This window comes from Podarcis tiliguerta (genome assembly GCF_965153285.1).
Source record: "Podarcis tiliguerta genome assembly, chromosome: 8".
NCBI classification, from domain to species: Eukaryota; Metazoa; Chordata; class Lepidosauria; order Squamata; family Lacertidae; genus Podarcis; species Podarcis tiliguerta.
The window spans coordinates 41,625,475-41,643,000 of NC_139541.1; the positions used below are offsets into that span (position 1 = coordinate 41,625,475).

Below are 17,526 nucleotides of genomic sequence, written 5' to 3' on the forward strand. Positions count from 1 at the left end.
CTGTGCTCTGTCCAGGGATTCCGCCCCACAAAAGAGGTTTCAGGTGGTGTTACCCCAATAGCATGCCTGCCGCCCAGCCTTTCTGAGGGGAGCACTTTCTGGAGGCTTCTTGGGCAGCACTTGTGAGGTCCCAGATGTTTAGCAGTCCTCCCTCCTGCCTGCAGACTGCCAGCCTTATGTAACTCAGGCTATCAGTTGATGCAAAGTTGAACCAAAGGGCTCCTGCAATTGAACCTTGCAAGGTGACAGTCAGAGTCATTGCTTGCATCAACCAGGAGGGAGGGAGTGAGGGAGGGAGGCTTGCCAGGCACATTATGGAGGGGGAGAAATGTCTCAAGGCCAGCCTCGCTCTGCTGCAGCTACAGCCTGCAGAACTGGGCAGATCATCTTGGCACCAGCAAAGCTTCAGGGCGGGCAATGGGGAAAGGGGTCACAGAGCCTGACGCTTGAGGGTGAGCCTGATGGGGCCCAAGAATTGGCCTTGAGGGACAGGTGCTGACCTGGCACTGCCAGTCATCCTGTTCTCTGCCCTCAGTGTTGTTCTGGCTGTGGAAGAGACCTTGTGCCACTTGCAAAGCTGGGAGGGGGGCTCCTTGGCACAGAAACACTATTGGTGCCAGCCAGAGAAGGCAAAGCCTGTAATTAAGGGTGCCTTGCAATGCCAGTGACTATACCTTGACCAGCTATACTGACTGGTGGGCATTGTTTGCTCATGGGTGCTTTCTGAGCCAGGCTGTTCAGAAGCTACCAATTTCTTTCTCTCCCTCTAGGCCCGAGATAGATACACATCCATTAGCTGCTCAGGCTAGCTCTCCACCACCCCTCCAGGAATGAGATCTGCCTCTTTGCTGGAGATTAATGGGGTCCTCGCCAGGCAGGTACCCTTTGATCTTCAGCTGCTGGGGGTGTGGTGGGGCTGGCTGCCTGTGGTTGGAGGAGGGCGTTAGGACTGTTGTTGCTATCGGGACACCTCCTCTTCGCTTGCTTGCGTGCGTAGATGTGGGTGGGGGGGGGAACATTTGGGACTCATTAGTGCTTTGCAACGTGGAGCTGGAGATGATGGGATGAATGTAGCTGATTGCATCAGGCCAAGACTGCCAGGCTAAGCCTTGGACCACTGAGGCACTGAGGAAATTAACACACCCCTCTCCACTGTGGGCACCCAGCCTTTGCAGGCCCAATATTCTCCAGCAATGAGGGTTGCAATCTAGCTGCCCCTGGTACTGGAGGGGTGGCATACTCACTTGATCTGCCAAGGCCAGACTGGGAGGGGCCCTACCCCAATTTTGTGCTCGCACTTCACAAACGGGATCAGGGAGCTGTGGGGGTGTAGATGGCAGTCGAAGGGTTAACATGCAGGCAGTGTTTGCTCCAGATGTTTGGAGCTAGACTATTACTGAGCTGGTGTGTCTGTGTGTCCTGATGGGGGGGGGGAGTGCAGCCCTCCCTATCAGCCAATCATTAAAGGTCTCCAAGCTGACACCCAGTTCTTGGCTGGGAATCTGCAATGGGGCCCTGTTGTGCTCCTGCCCGCCTATCCCACATAAAAGGGCCCAGGGAAGGCTCTGATCTCCCCATTCAGCAGCTCCAGAGCAGGCAGAGCGGCCTGCCAGGTTCATCAGAGGTGCCTCGTTCGCCCACCTTTGCCACCACACAAAGCTGCAGCTGCTGCCACATAGGTAAGAGGCTCCTTGAGGTGCCACCTGTAAGCCTGACGGGGTCCGAGCTGGTGTCCACGGTCCCTGGGATGGAGTCCTCTGCGGGGAACAAGCACCGCATGAAGGGCTGCAACAAAGTGGCGGAGGCAGAACTCAGGTGCTTTTCCTGGGACACCCCTGTCCCAGCACGTACACCCTCCGGAGACCAGGAGTGACCTGAGCAGACACAACAGAGAACCTGGAGGTGGACAATTGCAAAGGGACTGGCCTGGCCTCTTGGGCCAGCGGAGGCTCTGGAACAATGAACCGAGGAATTCTGGCGTCTGTGGAGAGTGGTTTTGACGTCTGTGTAGTTTGTTCCAAGAGGAGCCAGGACTTGAGGTGGCTTGGGGCGGAGGGTGCAGGCTGGCTTTATCTTGGGAGGCAGGTGGCACCACACCAGCAATCAAATTTATTGCCATATTATGATTATTGTCTTATTCTGGGAGTAGAGAGAGGAAATGACTTTTCAGCCAGTGTGAAGAGGTTCCTTGGGCTTTTGCAGCTGGCACAGACTTCTTAGTTGTGCCCCTGGCTCTCATGTGCCCTTCTTGCCCAGGGAGCCACGAGCTGCCTCTCACTCCCCTTGCTGCTTCCTTTGCCACATCCCACCAGCTTTGCCTTCTCAGCTCTCTCCAGCTGTGCCAGATTCTTTGGAGCCAGACAGGGGGACAGAGGGAGGGAAGGGGGCAATGCAAGTCATAATCCTCCCAAGGCAAGTGCAGGGCCCCTTCCCGTCTCTCTCTCCTGGTCCAATATTTGCTGGGTTTCCCCTCAGTGTTTTACAACAACAGTGGCTGACTCAGCCCTTGGATTTTGCCCATAAGATCCCTTGGTGGTGATACTCAGGTTCTGTTTGGGCTTCTCAAATGGCATTTGAAATTCCTGACAAATTATTCCCTTTTGTTCTTAAATTCATTTCTATAATTAATCAATTTGACTTTTAAAAAAATACCGTAATCATGGCTTAAAGACAAACAGCCTAAAGCACTTTACAAGATTTTTCATAGTAGACCAAAATTCATTTATGCAGTGGTACCTCAGGTTAAGTACTTAATTCGTTCTGGAGGTCCGTTCTTAACCTGAAACCGTTCTTAACCTGAAGCACTACTTTAGCTAATGGGGCCTCCTGCTGCCGCCGCGCTGCTGGAGCCTGATTTCTGTTCTTATCCTGAAGCAAAGTTCTTAACCTGAAGCACTATTTCTGGGTTAGCAGAGTCTGTAACCTGAAGCATATGTAACCTGAGGTACCACTGTACACCCCTTTTTCAGTTCTAATAGTGCTTCAACAATACTCTCTCACTCATCCTAACAGCAACCCTGAAAGGTAGGTTGGGAGAGAATGGCTTCCCTGAGGTCACCCAGTGAGTTTATACTGGAGATGAGCTCCAAAGTGAAGAATGGGGGTGGTCCTCCCACCTCCAGCACTTAGGCACAACTAGATAAGTATGTTTTGAAAGAGAACTCGGTCAAAGCCTGCCCAACACTCACACACACAGTGGTGTCTTGTCATTCACATGCCAAGTACATGCTGTCCCTACCTCTGTGGGAAGGAGGGCACAGAGGGAAAACACATTTCCCTCATCCAAGTTGGCCTCTGGCCCAACTGCAGTTCTTGCCCCACTCCCCACACATCTCCACCCCCTTTCACCGGCTTCCCTGCTGTGAGGCTTGATCAGGGTCCTGCTAGGGGGATGTGCAGCTGACTTGGCTCCTCCTGAACTAAGAGCCGCCTGCTCAGGACTGGTGCTTCCACCCATGGGTGTAGCCAGGATTTTTGTTGGGGAGGGGCAGAATTGACATGATTGGTCAGTTAAGTATTTCTGTTGTTTTACTTGATCTGGGGGGGGGGCAGCTCCCCCCACCGCCGCCCCTTGGCTGCGCCCATGTCTCCACCCAATTCTGCCATGGCAATGGCCTTGAGCAGACAGCAGCCTTGAAGAGAGGATTGTGTAATCAGGGATGGCGGCCCACCTGCTCTTTGCACTTCCTTTCCAGAGATGGAATCCTACCTGATCCACGTGAATGGCAAGACGTCCCCACCCTCCATCCTCGATGTCCACGTCAGCCTCAGTGGCGGGAAGGGCCCTTCTCTGGGCAAGGGGAAAAACCGCAAGGCCCACTGGGCCGTCAGGGCTTCCGAAATGTCCAAGAGGACCTTCAACCCCATCCGAGCCATTGTGGACAGCATGAAGGTGGAGCCCAACCACCAGAAGCCCCTGATCTCTCTGTCCATAGGTAAGCAGGTGGGCTATGGAGGGACCATCAGGTGGGAGCTCCTGCCAATGCCCCACCCTCAACTGACATGGATTCCCCTCATGTTTCCCCACAGGGGACCCAACTGTGTTTGGGAACCTCCCAGTAGATGATGAGGTCATCCAAGCGATGAAGGAGGCCCTGGATTCTGGGCAGTATAATGGCTATGCCCCCTCAGTAGGTAAGTCCTGGGAGACGCTTTCAATGTATGCAGCCCCTATTTTGCTTTTGCTGCAAAGGTCTAACATGCCAACTCTTCTGGGAATCCTCTACACAGGTTACTTGTCTTGCCGGGAGGTGGTCGCAGGCTACTACACCTGCCCAGAAGCCCCCTTGGAAGCCCAGGTAACTGACCCTGACTGCTGCATGCATTGCCATCTGACCTTGATGCTTGATGTTGCGAAAATTAGCTTTTGCAAACCCTGGCCAGCACCTCCGCAACTCACTGTACTGGAACTGGAGCTTGCCCAGAAAGGATCCTGGGCCTGGAATCTTTATTAGGAACCCAGGAAGCTGCTTTATACTGAGTCAGACAACTGGTCCACCTAACTTGGTATTGTCCACACTGACAGGCAACATCGTCTCTCCAGGGTTTCAGGCAGGGAGTCTCTCCCAGCCTAATTTGATGCCATTGGGGATTTAACCTGGGACCTTCTGTATGCTAGCAGAGACCCACCGCCTTCATTCCAGCCTCCTGGCCAGGAATTTCGAGAAAGAGCCAGTGGAGAAACCTTTCCCTCCCACCTCCCTCCCCTTCTGTGCTTCTTCTGGGCTAGTCTTTCCTGGTGGTTGCTACCCACCAGGCTCACGGCTGCCTGCTCTGCTCCCTCTTCCTTTGCAGGATGTGATCCTGACAAGCGGCTGCAGTCAGGCCATTGAGCTGGCCCTGGCTGTGTTGGCCAACCCTGGGCAGAACATCCTGGTGCCACGGCCTGGTTTCTCCCTCTACAAAACCCTGGCTCAGTCCCTGGGCATCGAGGTCAAATTCTACAACCTCTTGGTAAGCTGGGGCAGGAGGTGGCGCAGCATGCCCTCCCCACTGCCTGCAGAGAGGCATGACACAAGCAGGAAGACAAGCAGGAGCTCCCTCCACAGAGCTCAGTTATAAAGAAGGGCTGCCTGTGGACCCGGGTTCAAGGCCTGGGGACCTGTTCTCCATCTCCCCTTCTTTGGACTGGGCCCAAACCCAGGCTGGGAGGTGTTGCAGGGCTCTTGGAAGAGAAAAGGGAGGTCAGTATCCTGACCAGTTGACAGTTGCTCCAGCCGCCATCCCTTTTCACCTGCCCAGGACCTTCGGCCCACCCTGACCCCAGCAGGAAGCCTGGTCCATGGGCACCAGGCTGAGGTCCTGAAGTGGGGGCATTCCTCACCTCTTCCTCCTTTTTCTTCTCCCTGCAGCCAGAGAAATCATGGGAAATTGACCTCAAGCAAATGGAGTCGCTGGTGGATGACAAGACAGCTTGCTTGATTGTGAACAACCCATCTAACCCCTGTGGCTCCGTTTTCAGCAAAAGCCACCTCCAGAAGATCCTGGCAGGTGAGGATCCCTGTGTGTGTGTGTGTGTGTGTGTGTGTGTGTGTGTTTCTATCCCAGGCCTTGCTCTGGGGAAGAAACAAGAATCAGAGGGCTGACTAGATTTCTTTCTGTCTGTCTCTCTTTTCCTGCTCAGTTGCCTCCAGGCAGTGTGTCCCCATCTTGGCCGATGAGATCTATGCTGACATGGTGAGTGAGGCCGAAGCACCCCTGGCCCCTCGGAAGGCCAAGCACAGCAGCTGGAACCCTTCTTCCCAGGAGAAGCCCCCTCCCACCTTCTGACACATGGCTGGGAAAGCAGGGAGTGGGGTGGGTCTGCCTGAGGTGGCTTGGTCTTCCCAGCTGCACTAGCATCCCCCTTACCTGCTTTACACGCCCATTAGGTATTTCCATCACTACTTACTCTGGTATTCCTCCTTCTGCACTCCCTCCCCCCCCACTAGGTGTTTGAAGACTGCAAATACGAGTCCCTTGCAAAGCTCAGCACCAACGTGCCTATCCTCTCCTGTGGAGGCCTCGCCAAGCGGTGGCTGGTGCCTGGCTGGAGAATGGGCTGGATTCTCATACATGATCGCAGGGAGATCTTTGGGAAGGAGGTAAGTTAGCAGAACTCGGTGCTGCCCTGACTTTCTGCACCCGGTCCAGGAGCTGGTGTGATGGAGGGAAAGAGTTCATGCCCTCCAGCGCTTCACAGCCACTCTCTAAGCCTGATTCATGTAGCCTTTGTGCCCCAATGCCCACTGTCTGTGCTAGGATGTCAAGGAGGCAGTGTCCCCTGCCTCCTAGGTCTGGTCAGTGAAAGACTGCCCAAGATGCCCCCTACTCCAAATGGGCTCTGAACAGGAACAAGTTGGTTTGAGTAGCAGCTGATTCTTGAGGGGGCCAGGAGATCCCTCCCCCACTTCCTGTGCCCTCTACACCAGTGCGAGTTCTGCACAGGTTCCGTCCATTGCACCCATGGTAGGCTGCAGACTTTCCTTCCCACCTTCCCAGCTCTGCCTTTGGTTTGGGGGCACACTGAGCCACAAGAGGGCTCTTGCTGTGACTGCGGAACAGGTTGGGCGATTTCACTCTCTTAATCAACTTGGGGATCAGGTAGTGTCCCTCCCTACTGAGCTCTCTCTCCTCTGTGCATCTTTCAGATCAGAGACGGCCTCCTGAGGCTGAGCCAGAGGATCCTGGGCCCCTGCACAGTTGTCCAGGGAGCTCTCAGCCGCATCCTTCGCCAGACGTCCCCAGAATTCTACCACAACACCCTCAGCTTTCTCAAGGTACATCCCTTCTCTTTGAAAGGAAAGGGAGAAAAGAAATAGGAACAACAAACACATAAGCAAAACCAGGACTAGACCAAAAGAGCTATTAAAAACAGAGTGGGTGGGGAGCACCAGGGAGGGCTCATGCCTCACAAAACCCCTCTTGCTTAGCTCTCCCAACTCCTTGGAGGGCAACAGGGATGCTCCCCAGCCCATAAACATCGCTTGGGTGGTGGGAGTGGACAATGTGGCTCCTCTCACCCTGGGGAGCTGCACTGGCCTGGAGGGGGCAATGAGGTGCTCAGCACAGCCCCCACAGCCCCTCCCTGTTTTGCCCTTTGGAACTGATTGGCTCATTTAATAATCCAGCTTAGCATGAATTGGTCAGTGAAACTGTTACAGTTAAATGAATGTGCATATTAATGAAATCTCTGCATAGATTCCCTTTTGAGATTCCATTGATATGCTAGTTCAGAAGGATGCACCTCAGCTCAATGGTAGAGCAATCTGCTTTGCATGCAGAAAGTCTGAGGTTCTACACCTCCAGGCATAGCTTGGTGAGACTCTCTGTCTAAAACCCTGCAGGACTGCTGCCTGTCAGTGCAGGCAATACTGAGCTGGATGGGCCAATGTTATAAGGCAGTTTCCTATGCTCTTGTGAACGTTAAGCGTCCCTATTTTATTTTCATCCAATGTAGTAATATATACTCTGAACTATTCCCCACCACATAGCACATCAGAGCCAAACACTGTGTCAAAAGCTTTGCTCTTTTCAGCACTGGGAAGACCCAATATTCATGGCAGTGAGCATGGAAAGAAATGAGAGCTGTGGGATGGGGGGGGGGCACTCTGGAATGCACACACCGGGAGCACAGGGAAAATAACACAGTGCAAGTGTGGGCACGGCTGGCAAGCAGGCCACTTTTCTGTGGTCCCATCAGTTCCCAGGGTGGGCAGGTTTTAATTCATCAACAATGTACCCTTTTAAGCCTTTATCCATGGTGAACGTGTTGGGTGGTCCCAGTGGGGACCCTGGGATGCTTGTGCCTGCAATCTGACCTGACTCCTCCTTCCTCCTTCCCTTTGCAGTCCAATGCTGACCTCTGCTATGATGCCCTTTCCACTGTCTGCGGCTTGCAGCCTGTCCGGCCGTCAGGGGCCATGTACCTCATGGTGAGTGGCTTCCTGTCACTTGCAGAGCTTTGCCCCTGCGATGGGCAAATGCCAGGCAGATCATCCCTAACTCTGTGTTTCCTCCTCTTCCTTGCTGCAGGTGGGCATTCAGATGGAACACTTTCCAGAGTTTGAGAATGATGTGGAGTTCACAGAGAGGCTCATTGCTGAGCAGTCTGTCTTCTGTCTGCCGGCCACGGTGAGCATCTTTATTTGCAAGAGAGTTATGGGAGGCCCTGGGAGTTACTGGTGCCCCGGGAGCTGTACTTGGCAGAGAAGAGGTACTCGGCTCGGCTCCACTTTCCTTGGGCCTCTGCTGCTCAGCTGGCCCCCACCTGCCTTTCCTCTCCTTTAGCTAGTCTTTCTTCTAGATGCTTGTGATTCGCAAGGCACTCCCACCATGCATGGCATGAGGGGACATTGCTTGCATTTCACAATCTCAGTGCCAGCTGGCTCAGCACCCACACCCCTGGCTGCTGAACAATGGCACCTTGTGAGGTGCCATGAGGCTCCCTTCCCTAGATCCCCAGCCGCTTGCTCCCTCCTGCTACGTGGGCCTTGGAGAACGGCCATTGCACTTGCCGGCAGCACCATTCCTTGGGACAAGCCTGCTGGATCAGGCCAATTGCCCATCTGGTCCTGCATCCTGTTCTCACAGTGGCTGACCAGAAGTCCGTGAGAAACTGACAAGCTGGTTTCTCTGTACTCCTTGAGTGGAACAACAAGCAAGGCAGAGACCCACCACAGGTGCTGTCACCACGTTGCTTGCCCTTGGTCGACTCTACACTGACTAGCAGCAGCTCTCCCAAATCTCGCTTGGAGAGAGAGTCCCCTTGCCCAGACTTTTCCATTGGGAAATTCAGGGAGATCAGCCAGGAATATTCTGCATGCAAAGCAGGAGGTGTTGACCCTCCCCTTAACATGCCCACCCCAAACTCCTTCACATTTATCCTACCCGGTCTTGGTGTCAGAGTCTGGTGTGTGCAGGATTTCCAAGGCACCAGAGATGGTGCTTCGAGGCTCTCGCACCACTCCTTAGGGAGTCAGCCTTGGAAAGGATCCACATGCTGGCTCCTGGCCCCTGATGCCATCTCAATGGTCCTCTTCTGCTTCTTCCGACAGTGTTTTGAGTACCCCAACTTCTTCCGTGTGGTGATCACAGTGCCCGAGGAGATGATGGTGGAGGCCTGTCGGCGCATTCAGCAATTCTGCGAGAGGCACTACGAAGGCGGCGAAGGATCCCAGGACCTGGAATGTGACAAGTAGCTGAGGGTCCCTGCCTGCCCACCCGCCCTCCTGCCTGCCTGCCTCCACTCCTCCTGCAGGGAGTTGGGCTCACAGGGCCTGTGCCTCGCCAGCCCCTGTCCACTGGCTCAACACCACTTCTGTGTGCCACAGCCTCTGAAGCCCCCGCACAACCATGACACTTGCCTGGAAGTAGATCCCCACAGAGACACTCCTCCCCTGCAGGCCCCCTCCTGCCTGTGCCCAGGGCAGCCAAAGGACTCCAGCAGGCGCTCCTGGCTCTGGGTGCTCCTGGCAGCCTCTGCAGTGGTGTGATGCTGCTGGAGCCTCCCAGATGCCCTTGAGAAAGACCTGCCAGCACCCCTCCCAACCTGTCCTTCTGCAGAGACTGTGCTGAGTCCTGGGCTGGCACAGGCCACCGTGGGCACCCGTCTCCCCCTTTCCCCCACCCATGTCCTCCTGTGCCTGTTTGACGTTCATAAGTTATTATACCTTTTGTATGAATAAATGCATGAAAAATGCCTGGCCTTGTGACAAGATCTGGCTTTCTTTCCTCTGTGTGTCAAACTCTCTTCCAGCAGCAGCAGCCACTGCTGCAAGCAAAGCAAAGCAAAGGCCAGGGGAAGACTCAGGGAAGCCTGGGCACTGCAGGAGTTCCTGGGACTCCTGGCCTGATATGGAGTCCCAGCAGGAGTGACACCTGCTTCTCGCTTTTCCATTTCGGCCAAGGGCAGTGTGGAAGGAAGAAGGGAGGAAGCCTCAGAGACATACCCATCTCCTCTTCTGAGTGTCCTTCACACCTTCAGACCTATAAACAGCAATGTGGTTTAATAATTATTATAATATTTATATTTATTTATTATAATATATTATAGTTATTATAATATTTATTATAACATTATAATATGTATTATAATATTATAATATTTATTATACTATTTATTTATTATAATAATTCCCTCTTCCCAGAAAACTCGGAGAACTGTGGCTCTGTGAAGGGAATAGGTGTCATCTAACCAGGGGTGGAGGAAGGGGGGCAGTGGGGGCGGGGCGCCCCAGGTGTCACCACTGGGGGGGGGGGTGACAAAATGCCAGGCAGCACTCACCGCAGGGCCTGCAGCGTGCCCGAGCCATGCGTCTCTCCTGAGAGTGACGTGGTGGCTTGGGCACCTGCAGGCTCCGAGCTGCCCCAAATGGTCCGCCCGCTGCCTCCCCCTCAGCTGTAGGGCAGCTGAGTGGGAGGAGGCAGGCAGACTCCTCGGACACCTAACAAGTCTCAATACCCTTAACAAACTAGATTGTTTCCTGGAAGCCATGACTGTTTAAATTGGCATGATACTACTTTTAATGTATTGGAGCAGATGAGAAGTATAGTGTACAACAAGATATACCAGCACTGAGCAGTTAAAATAAACAAAGGTAGTGCCAGAAAGGCAAATAAAAAGTCATTTGCCAGGTGTCAGAGTTTCCTGAGGGAGAGCAGTCCCATTTCAGGGGTCCACACATCCTGAAAGGTCCTTTCCTGGCCATCTGTACTTCACTCCAAAATGAGGAGGTGTTTTGGGGCAGCGCAGCTGTTGGTAGCCCTTTACTGCAGTAGTATTAGCCCTGCAACCTAGCATGGGCATGTTCGCCTCTCTGGAGATGGGGATATTATTATGGGAAAGTTCATCTAAAGCAGAATGCAAACTGGTCTAGTGTAATCATTTTCTCGGTGAACTGGGCCTGCAATGGCAAAAAAAAGAGGTTGGGTGGAATTTCTTGTGTTGACTGAGCACCCATTTCCAGCAGTGAACAGCCAAATTGAGCAGGACTTAATCTCCACTCACCAGCTGATTCAGGAAATGGTTTGCACTGCAACCTCCTGCTAAAACAGAGGCCTCCCCCCTGCCCTGTTTTAGCAGACATTTCTATGCAAACTTGCATAGGATCCCCTGCTAAAATTATGGCAACCCCCTCTTTTTTAGCAGGCAGTTCTGAGACACACCCATTCCTGAATCAGAGTGTGTGCATCAGAATCTTGTACTAAAACGGATGGATTTTTAAATCATCATTTTAGCAGCGGATCTATAGTTACACCTGCTAGGATGAGAAAAGAAACCATCCCCTTTGGAAGCACTTTGACATCCTGATTTTGGGACTTCAAAGTACCTTGCACATGACTTTGTTGTGATTGACAAGTTGGTGCTCCCACCCCACCAAATTTGGCTTGTGAGGCTGATCTGGATAAGGATCTAGCCCATGGAGTCCCAAAGGTTCCTCTTCCTCCTGCTAATAAAAAGGTTAAGGGATCTTTGCATTTCCCCCTCTCTCATTTGTTTGACAGTGACATAGGAAGCTGCTGCCTTGTACACAGTGTCTAGCTCAGTTGCCTACACTGACTGAGTGTGGCTCTCCAGGGTTTCAAAACGAGGACATTCCCAGCCATACCTGGCGATGCTACTGGGGAAGGTGTGTTGTGTATGAATGTGGCACAGCTACTGCATGCCACGTAGCTGCTCTGCCACACAGCTACAGTCTTTCCTCCTAAGAGAAACTTCCTGTTTAAAAGAAGACAATATTCTTACAAAAGGTCATATTTTACTGACAGCTGTAAACACTGAGTCAGTTTATAACTCTTTATGTGCTTTTTTAATATGTTGACGTATTTTATTCAGGGGCTCTGGTGGCACTCCCTGGCAAATAACATATAACTCGGCTCCATCAAACATTAGCAGGAATCTCTCTTAAGCCCTGGCACAGGACCTTCCCACCGGCTTGGCACAGAGGCTGCTCTTCTCCTGCTTCTTCCAGCACTGCAAAGCAGCCCAGTCCAATCGCACTGCATTCCTCTCCATTCCAACATTTCTGGCTCTCTAGAGTCACTTCTGGACTGTTCTTCTGCCTCTCCTGGCCCTTTGATGGCAAGATAAATTTCCTGGGTAAACAGCCAAGGGCCCTTGTATATCCTGTCTGGTGCTGGGTGAGATGAGGGCTGATTTGGGCCAAAAGGAAGAACCCCGCCCTGGTAGGCAACCTCCTTGGGATGCAGCAGTGGGGTACCACATGTTGCCAGCGCCAGGGGCAAGGCAAGAATGACTCCCCCTAACCTCATTGTGGGCATCACGCTGGAGGCAACAAGTGGACTTCATTTGCTGTGCCCCTACAGTGGCCGCTCCTTGCAGAGGTCGTTGGATGGTAGCCACGTTTGCCCTCTCAGCTCAGCGAGATCCCGGTGGGAGTGGTGGTTGGCTCTCCTTGGCAGGCTTGGTGGCATCCCAGCAGTGCTGAAGCCACAGCTGCAGCAGGTCTTGGAGGAGGGTGAAGGAGAGCAGGCTGAGGTGCCAAGCGCAGCCCTTCTCCAGCCACCGCCTCTTGGTCATGCAGTGTGAGGGCGAGCACTGGCGGGTTCCAGGTGAATGGGTGGCTATTGTCTCTGCATTCCCACTGCAGGGTACATGCCTCGTCCAAAGGTACACGCTGGCAGGAAGACCCCAGGGAAGGACTGGTGCAGACTGGAAAAAGTCTGAGCTCCCTCTGGTGGGAGTTCTGCCCAGGGGTTGGTGACACTTTGCCAGCTGCAAGGAGATGGAGGCCTGGACATGGCTCACCTCCTCACAGGTCTGGAGGGTGGCAGCCGTACAGCCTTGGCAAGGAATCCTGTTGTAGGGGAGCTGGGCTGCTCCCCCTTAGAATTCTGCGCCCGGGGCCATGGCCACTGTCACCCCCCACATGATGCCACTGGGATGCACTGAGATTCTGGTTTCACTTGAGGGCATCAAGAAGAGGAGCACTGTGGGAGCTTTTCCATTGTTATGTACTGAGCTGAATCCTTGATCAATAAGATCCAGAATACAGCAGTCTGATTGGTCCACAGGAGCCACCCAATCCAGCTCCAGGTGGAAGTGAATCAGCAACCTGATTGGCCTGCAGGAGCAGCCAATCAGGCTTCTGGAGGAGGTGAATCTGCAACCTGATTGGCCTACAGGAACAGCCTGGAATCAGCCAATCACGCGGGGCCCATTGTGTAAATAATGTATATATAGTTAGACTTTTTGGGGAAAGTTTCATTCATTGCTACTATGAGCTGAATAAAGAGCATGAAATTCACACTCGACTCTAAGTGTATTTCATCCACCATCCATGAACTTGCCCAGAGAAGCTTACCCTTACGGACAGCTCTCCCCCAAGCAGCAGCCGTTGAAGATTTCATTCATTCTCCTCCCACCAAGTTGCTTGTATTTGGGTCCCTAGCTTTGCGCTAATCTCTTTTTCTGTCATTTGATCCAAGAAGTTAATCTTCCTGTACTTTGTGTTCACAAAGCCAGTAATGTCAGATTATCCGTTTCGCAAATATCACAGTTAGAGGAGGAATTTTGTCAAGCATCAGGACTGGAAGAAAACCATTGGGTCATTTTGTCCAACGCCCCACCATGAGCTCACCCCACTGTGAGCTCGTCCACACTTCTGCTTGCTCCACCGCTTACCTCTAGGGAAACCTGTTCTTTACCACTGAATCATAGCAAATGGCAACTGGGTTTTCTTCAGGTTGATGTTTGCTCCGATTCAGCTCCAAAACAGCGGGTTTTCTCAGGGAAAGCAGCAGGGCAAATAGAAAAATACTCAGACCTGTGCCTAGAAATCATGGGCCTAGTGGAAAACCTAGGCCAAGGGTGGGAAATGTATACAAAAGCACGGGAGATCTTGGATACCTCTGTTCTTCCATACTTCTGTTTTTGGGAACATAGATCCCAGGATCCAGTAATTAATCTGGCTGGTCTGCGACTCACCAAGCTGACCACCACCAGGGCGCTGGCATGGCTCAATTGGCTAACTGATTGGGAAGACTCTGGGAATTTTACCTATATCTCCCTGCAGGGAAATAGTATGGTGGACTATATTCTGATACCCACTAATTTGATGCCCTACGTGGCTGAGTTTTACATAGGTGATCCTATGCTCAGTGACCATCTCCCTCTATGTTGCAAACTTGTCTTTCCATTGAGGAAGTCAGAACAGTTAATTAATCCATGCCCTCAGGAACCAAGTCTCCAGCACGCAAGGATAGGAGTTAACGAGCATACACTATCTCTTTTCCACAGCTTGGTGAATTCTGACCATGTGATTCATTTGTTTTCAGAAGAGAAAGGTGAACTTTCCTCTGTTGTTGGAGTCACTCGGTTTGAGGAATTTATTGACACTCCAACAACTGAACTGTCTCATTTACACTCGCACAGGCCACCTAAGAAGAGGGGGATTGACGATTGGACTGACAAAGAAATCATAGCAATTAAAACCGAGGTCAGGAGAATCTATAGAGAGTTCAGAGAGACAGGCAGCTCTCGATTGCCTGACATTTACTTCTCCAGATCTCGACAACTTAGGGAAACTAGCCAGCTCAGCCGGATAAGATATAGTCAGGCATGTTGGGATACGCTACTCTCAACCATCCTAAAGAAAGATCATAAGAAATTTTGGAAGGCTGTAGCAGACTCCCCACAGACACAGGATGATTCGCTGACGTTGATTCCATCATTGTCATGGGTAAAGCATTTTAATGCGGTTTTCTTCGATGACTGTATTCCACCTGATAGTCAGGGCCATGCCAATTTTACTTTTGTGGATGAGTGGGCCCCTGTCTCCATCACCAAAGTTATAACATTAATTGACCAGATGAAAGCAGGAAAGGCTGCTGACCCTGATGCTATTCCATCTGAATTGATCAAAGCCAAGCCAGAGTGGTGGGCTCCGATACTAGCGGATGTATTCACTATGATAGATAGATCTGGTATCATACCTAACTCATGGCAGCAATCTATAATTATCCCAATCTTTAAAAAGGGTGACAAAAAGCTGCCATCTAATTATCGGCCAATAAGTCTACTGTCAAACATTGGGAAATTGTATGCTAAACATATGTTTAATAAACTAACAACTTGGCTTGATGAGAATAACATCATAGGTCCAGAGCAGGCAGGGTTCAGGGTTTATGCGACTGTTTGGTGTTATTTCATTTAGCCACTAAGTACAAGCACATTCATAAAGAATGTCTTTATGTGGCCTTCCTTGATATCAAGGCTGCTTTTGACACTGTCAACAGAGGGCTGTTATGGTCCAAATTGGAGACTATGGGCATGGAAGCTAGATTACTTTACTTGATTAAAAACCTTTACACAAAGAACACCTGTCGCATAAGAACAAAACCAAGGAATGTAATGACAGATCCTGTCGTTATAAACAGAGGTGTAAAGGGCTGTGTACTCGCTCCCTCTCTTTTTAATCTTTTTCTTAAGGACCTCGCTTCTTTATTAAAACAGGTGGATGCCCACAGCCCAAAACTCAACACATCAAGCATTCCCATCCTTCTATACGCAGATGATATGATTTTGCTTTCACAGACAAGAATTGGGCTAAAACATTTGTAAAATTACTGTATTGACTATCTGTCCAGAATGAAATTGTGCATGAACTTTGATAAAAGCAAAATGATGGTTTTTGGGAATTCATGTAAAAGCTATAGCTGGGTATTTGGTGGAAAACACATCCAGCAGGTATTTGAATTCCACTACCTGGGAATCACATTCCATCATGGGCTTCTATGGTCCTTGCACCGTGCAACGGTGGTGAATGCCAGTAAGATGTCTATGCAGGCCATAATGCATTTCTTTATAACAAGAGGTAATTCACATACCCCCTCTGCTCTCAAGGTCTTCAGCGCCAAAGTTATAGCTCAATTGCTCTACGGCATTCCAGTCTGGCTGCCAGGGTAGAATGAGTGCAGGCAGCTTTCCTTTTTAAGATTTTTGCCGTCCCACATTGTGTAGCCTTTGCAGACTTGTGTCTAGAGGGAGGTCAACACAAGATAGAGACCATAGCTGGGCGAGATTTCTTACATGCTGGTTAAACATCTGCCTCACAACAGATAAAGATCCTCTCCTTAGTGAAGTTTTGCTAGATCCCTTTCTTTCTCCAGGGCTACAACAGTTTAACATAAAGGTACAGCAACTTGGGCTGTCAGTGGAATCTTTGCAATCGATGTCTCCACCATCTGCCAAGGCTATAATAAAAACTAGGTTGTGAGATATTGAATGCCAGGAACTAACAGCAGCAGCAGAAAAAACATGCTCCCCTCTTAATGTTCAACTTTCTTGGGCACATTAAATTAACCACAATTATCTTGAATTTTTGCTTAATCCTCAAGAAAGAAGGGCATTTTTGCTGGCCAGGTTTAATTCAAATTCAAATCCTTCAAACCTCCTATGAGGAAGGTTCTCGGGAATGGTGGAAGGAGAAAGAATTTGCCCATGTGAAGACCATCAGGTGGAAGCTCTTACACATATGGTTCTTAAATGTAAATTATATGTTGATCTCCGCCAGCAGTTCCTAGATCAACTCTGCATCCCCAAATGGAAACCAGAGTTGTTGCTGTTGTTTAGTCGTTTAGTCGTGTCTGACTCTTCGTGACCCCATGGACCAGAGCACGCCAGGCACTTCTGTCTTCCACTGCCTCCCGCAGTTTGGTCAGACTCATGTTTGTAGCTTCGAAGACACTATGCAACCATCTCGTCCTCTGTCGTCCCCTTCTCCTTGTGCCCTCCATCAGAGGTCATATATTTTCTATTTTGGGGAAATAATCAGGAGCTCACCAAGCTAATGGCTAAATATTTTTATCTGGTTTTTGTTGTCGAAACACATTGCAGACGTCTGATCTCACTGGAGACATGTAATGTTAGACTGCTCTGCCTCTTTCATCTGACAAATGTTTTGTATCACTGGGAAGGCGCTAATTCTGTACTAATTTGCTATGGATATTTGTATGTGATGCCAATAAAAGGTTTGATGACCATGATGAAAACCTATTGGACACACCTTTTAGGCACAGGACAAACAAAGTGTGGGCAAATCCTTAGGCAATGCGGATGCCTGCCCTACATCAGTAGCCACCAGCTGGATGGCTGAACAAGAACAAAAGCCCAAGTGCGGGGAGGAAGCCTCAGCCTCTGTGCTTGGCAGTAGAAGGAGCCCGGCCCTTTCTGCCCTTCCTGCCCATCCATCACTGCCCATTCAGCCACCCCTGGGCTCTCAACCTCCTGGAATAGGCCTGGCTGCTTTCCAGTCTCCCAGCAGAAGGTTACTGTTGGACGGAGACTGATGTCTTAGCAGGAAGAGTTTGGTTTTCAGGGTGTGCCAGATCCCCGTAAGCCTTCTCCTGCCCTATGCAGACTCTGCTAGATCAAAAGGCGAGGCATGCCCGCATAAAAGAGATCACAAGAGTCAAAGAGGGGAGGGGGACAAGGAAAGCTTCTTAGCATCTATGTTGCCTAACATTTTGGACTACAGTACCAAGTTACCCAACCAGTGAGCAAAGGGAGAGCACTTGCCTATGTAG

General features: G+C 51.0%; 1 protein-coding gene across 1 annotated transcript; it reads left to right on the forward strand.

Annotated features, from left to right (window-relative positions):
- Positions 1 to 1,492: 1,492 nt before the first annotated feature.
- TAT (tyrosine aminotransferase) lies at positions 1,493 to 9,678 on the forward strand. The gene is made up of 12 exons (XM_083452528.1): positions 1,493 to 1,679; positions 3,696 to 3,935; positions 4,030 to 4,134; positions 4,231 to 4,298; positions 4,795 to 4,953; positions 5,352 to 5,490; positions 5,624 to 5,676; positions 5,931 to 6,083; positions 6,630 to 6,758; positions 7,830 to 7,913; positions 8,014 to 8,112; positions 9,036 to 9,678. Exons 1-12 carry the CDS (start codon positions 1,508 to 1,510, stop codon positions 9,177 to 9,179), a joined length of 1,545 nt encoding a protein of 514 aa, XP_083308654.1. The 5' UTR covers positions 1,493 to 1,507; the 3' UTR covers positions 9,180 to 9,678.
- Positions 9,679 to 17,526: the final 7,848 nt, after the last annotated feature.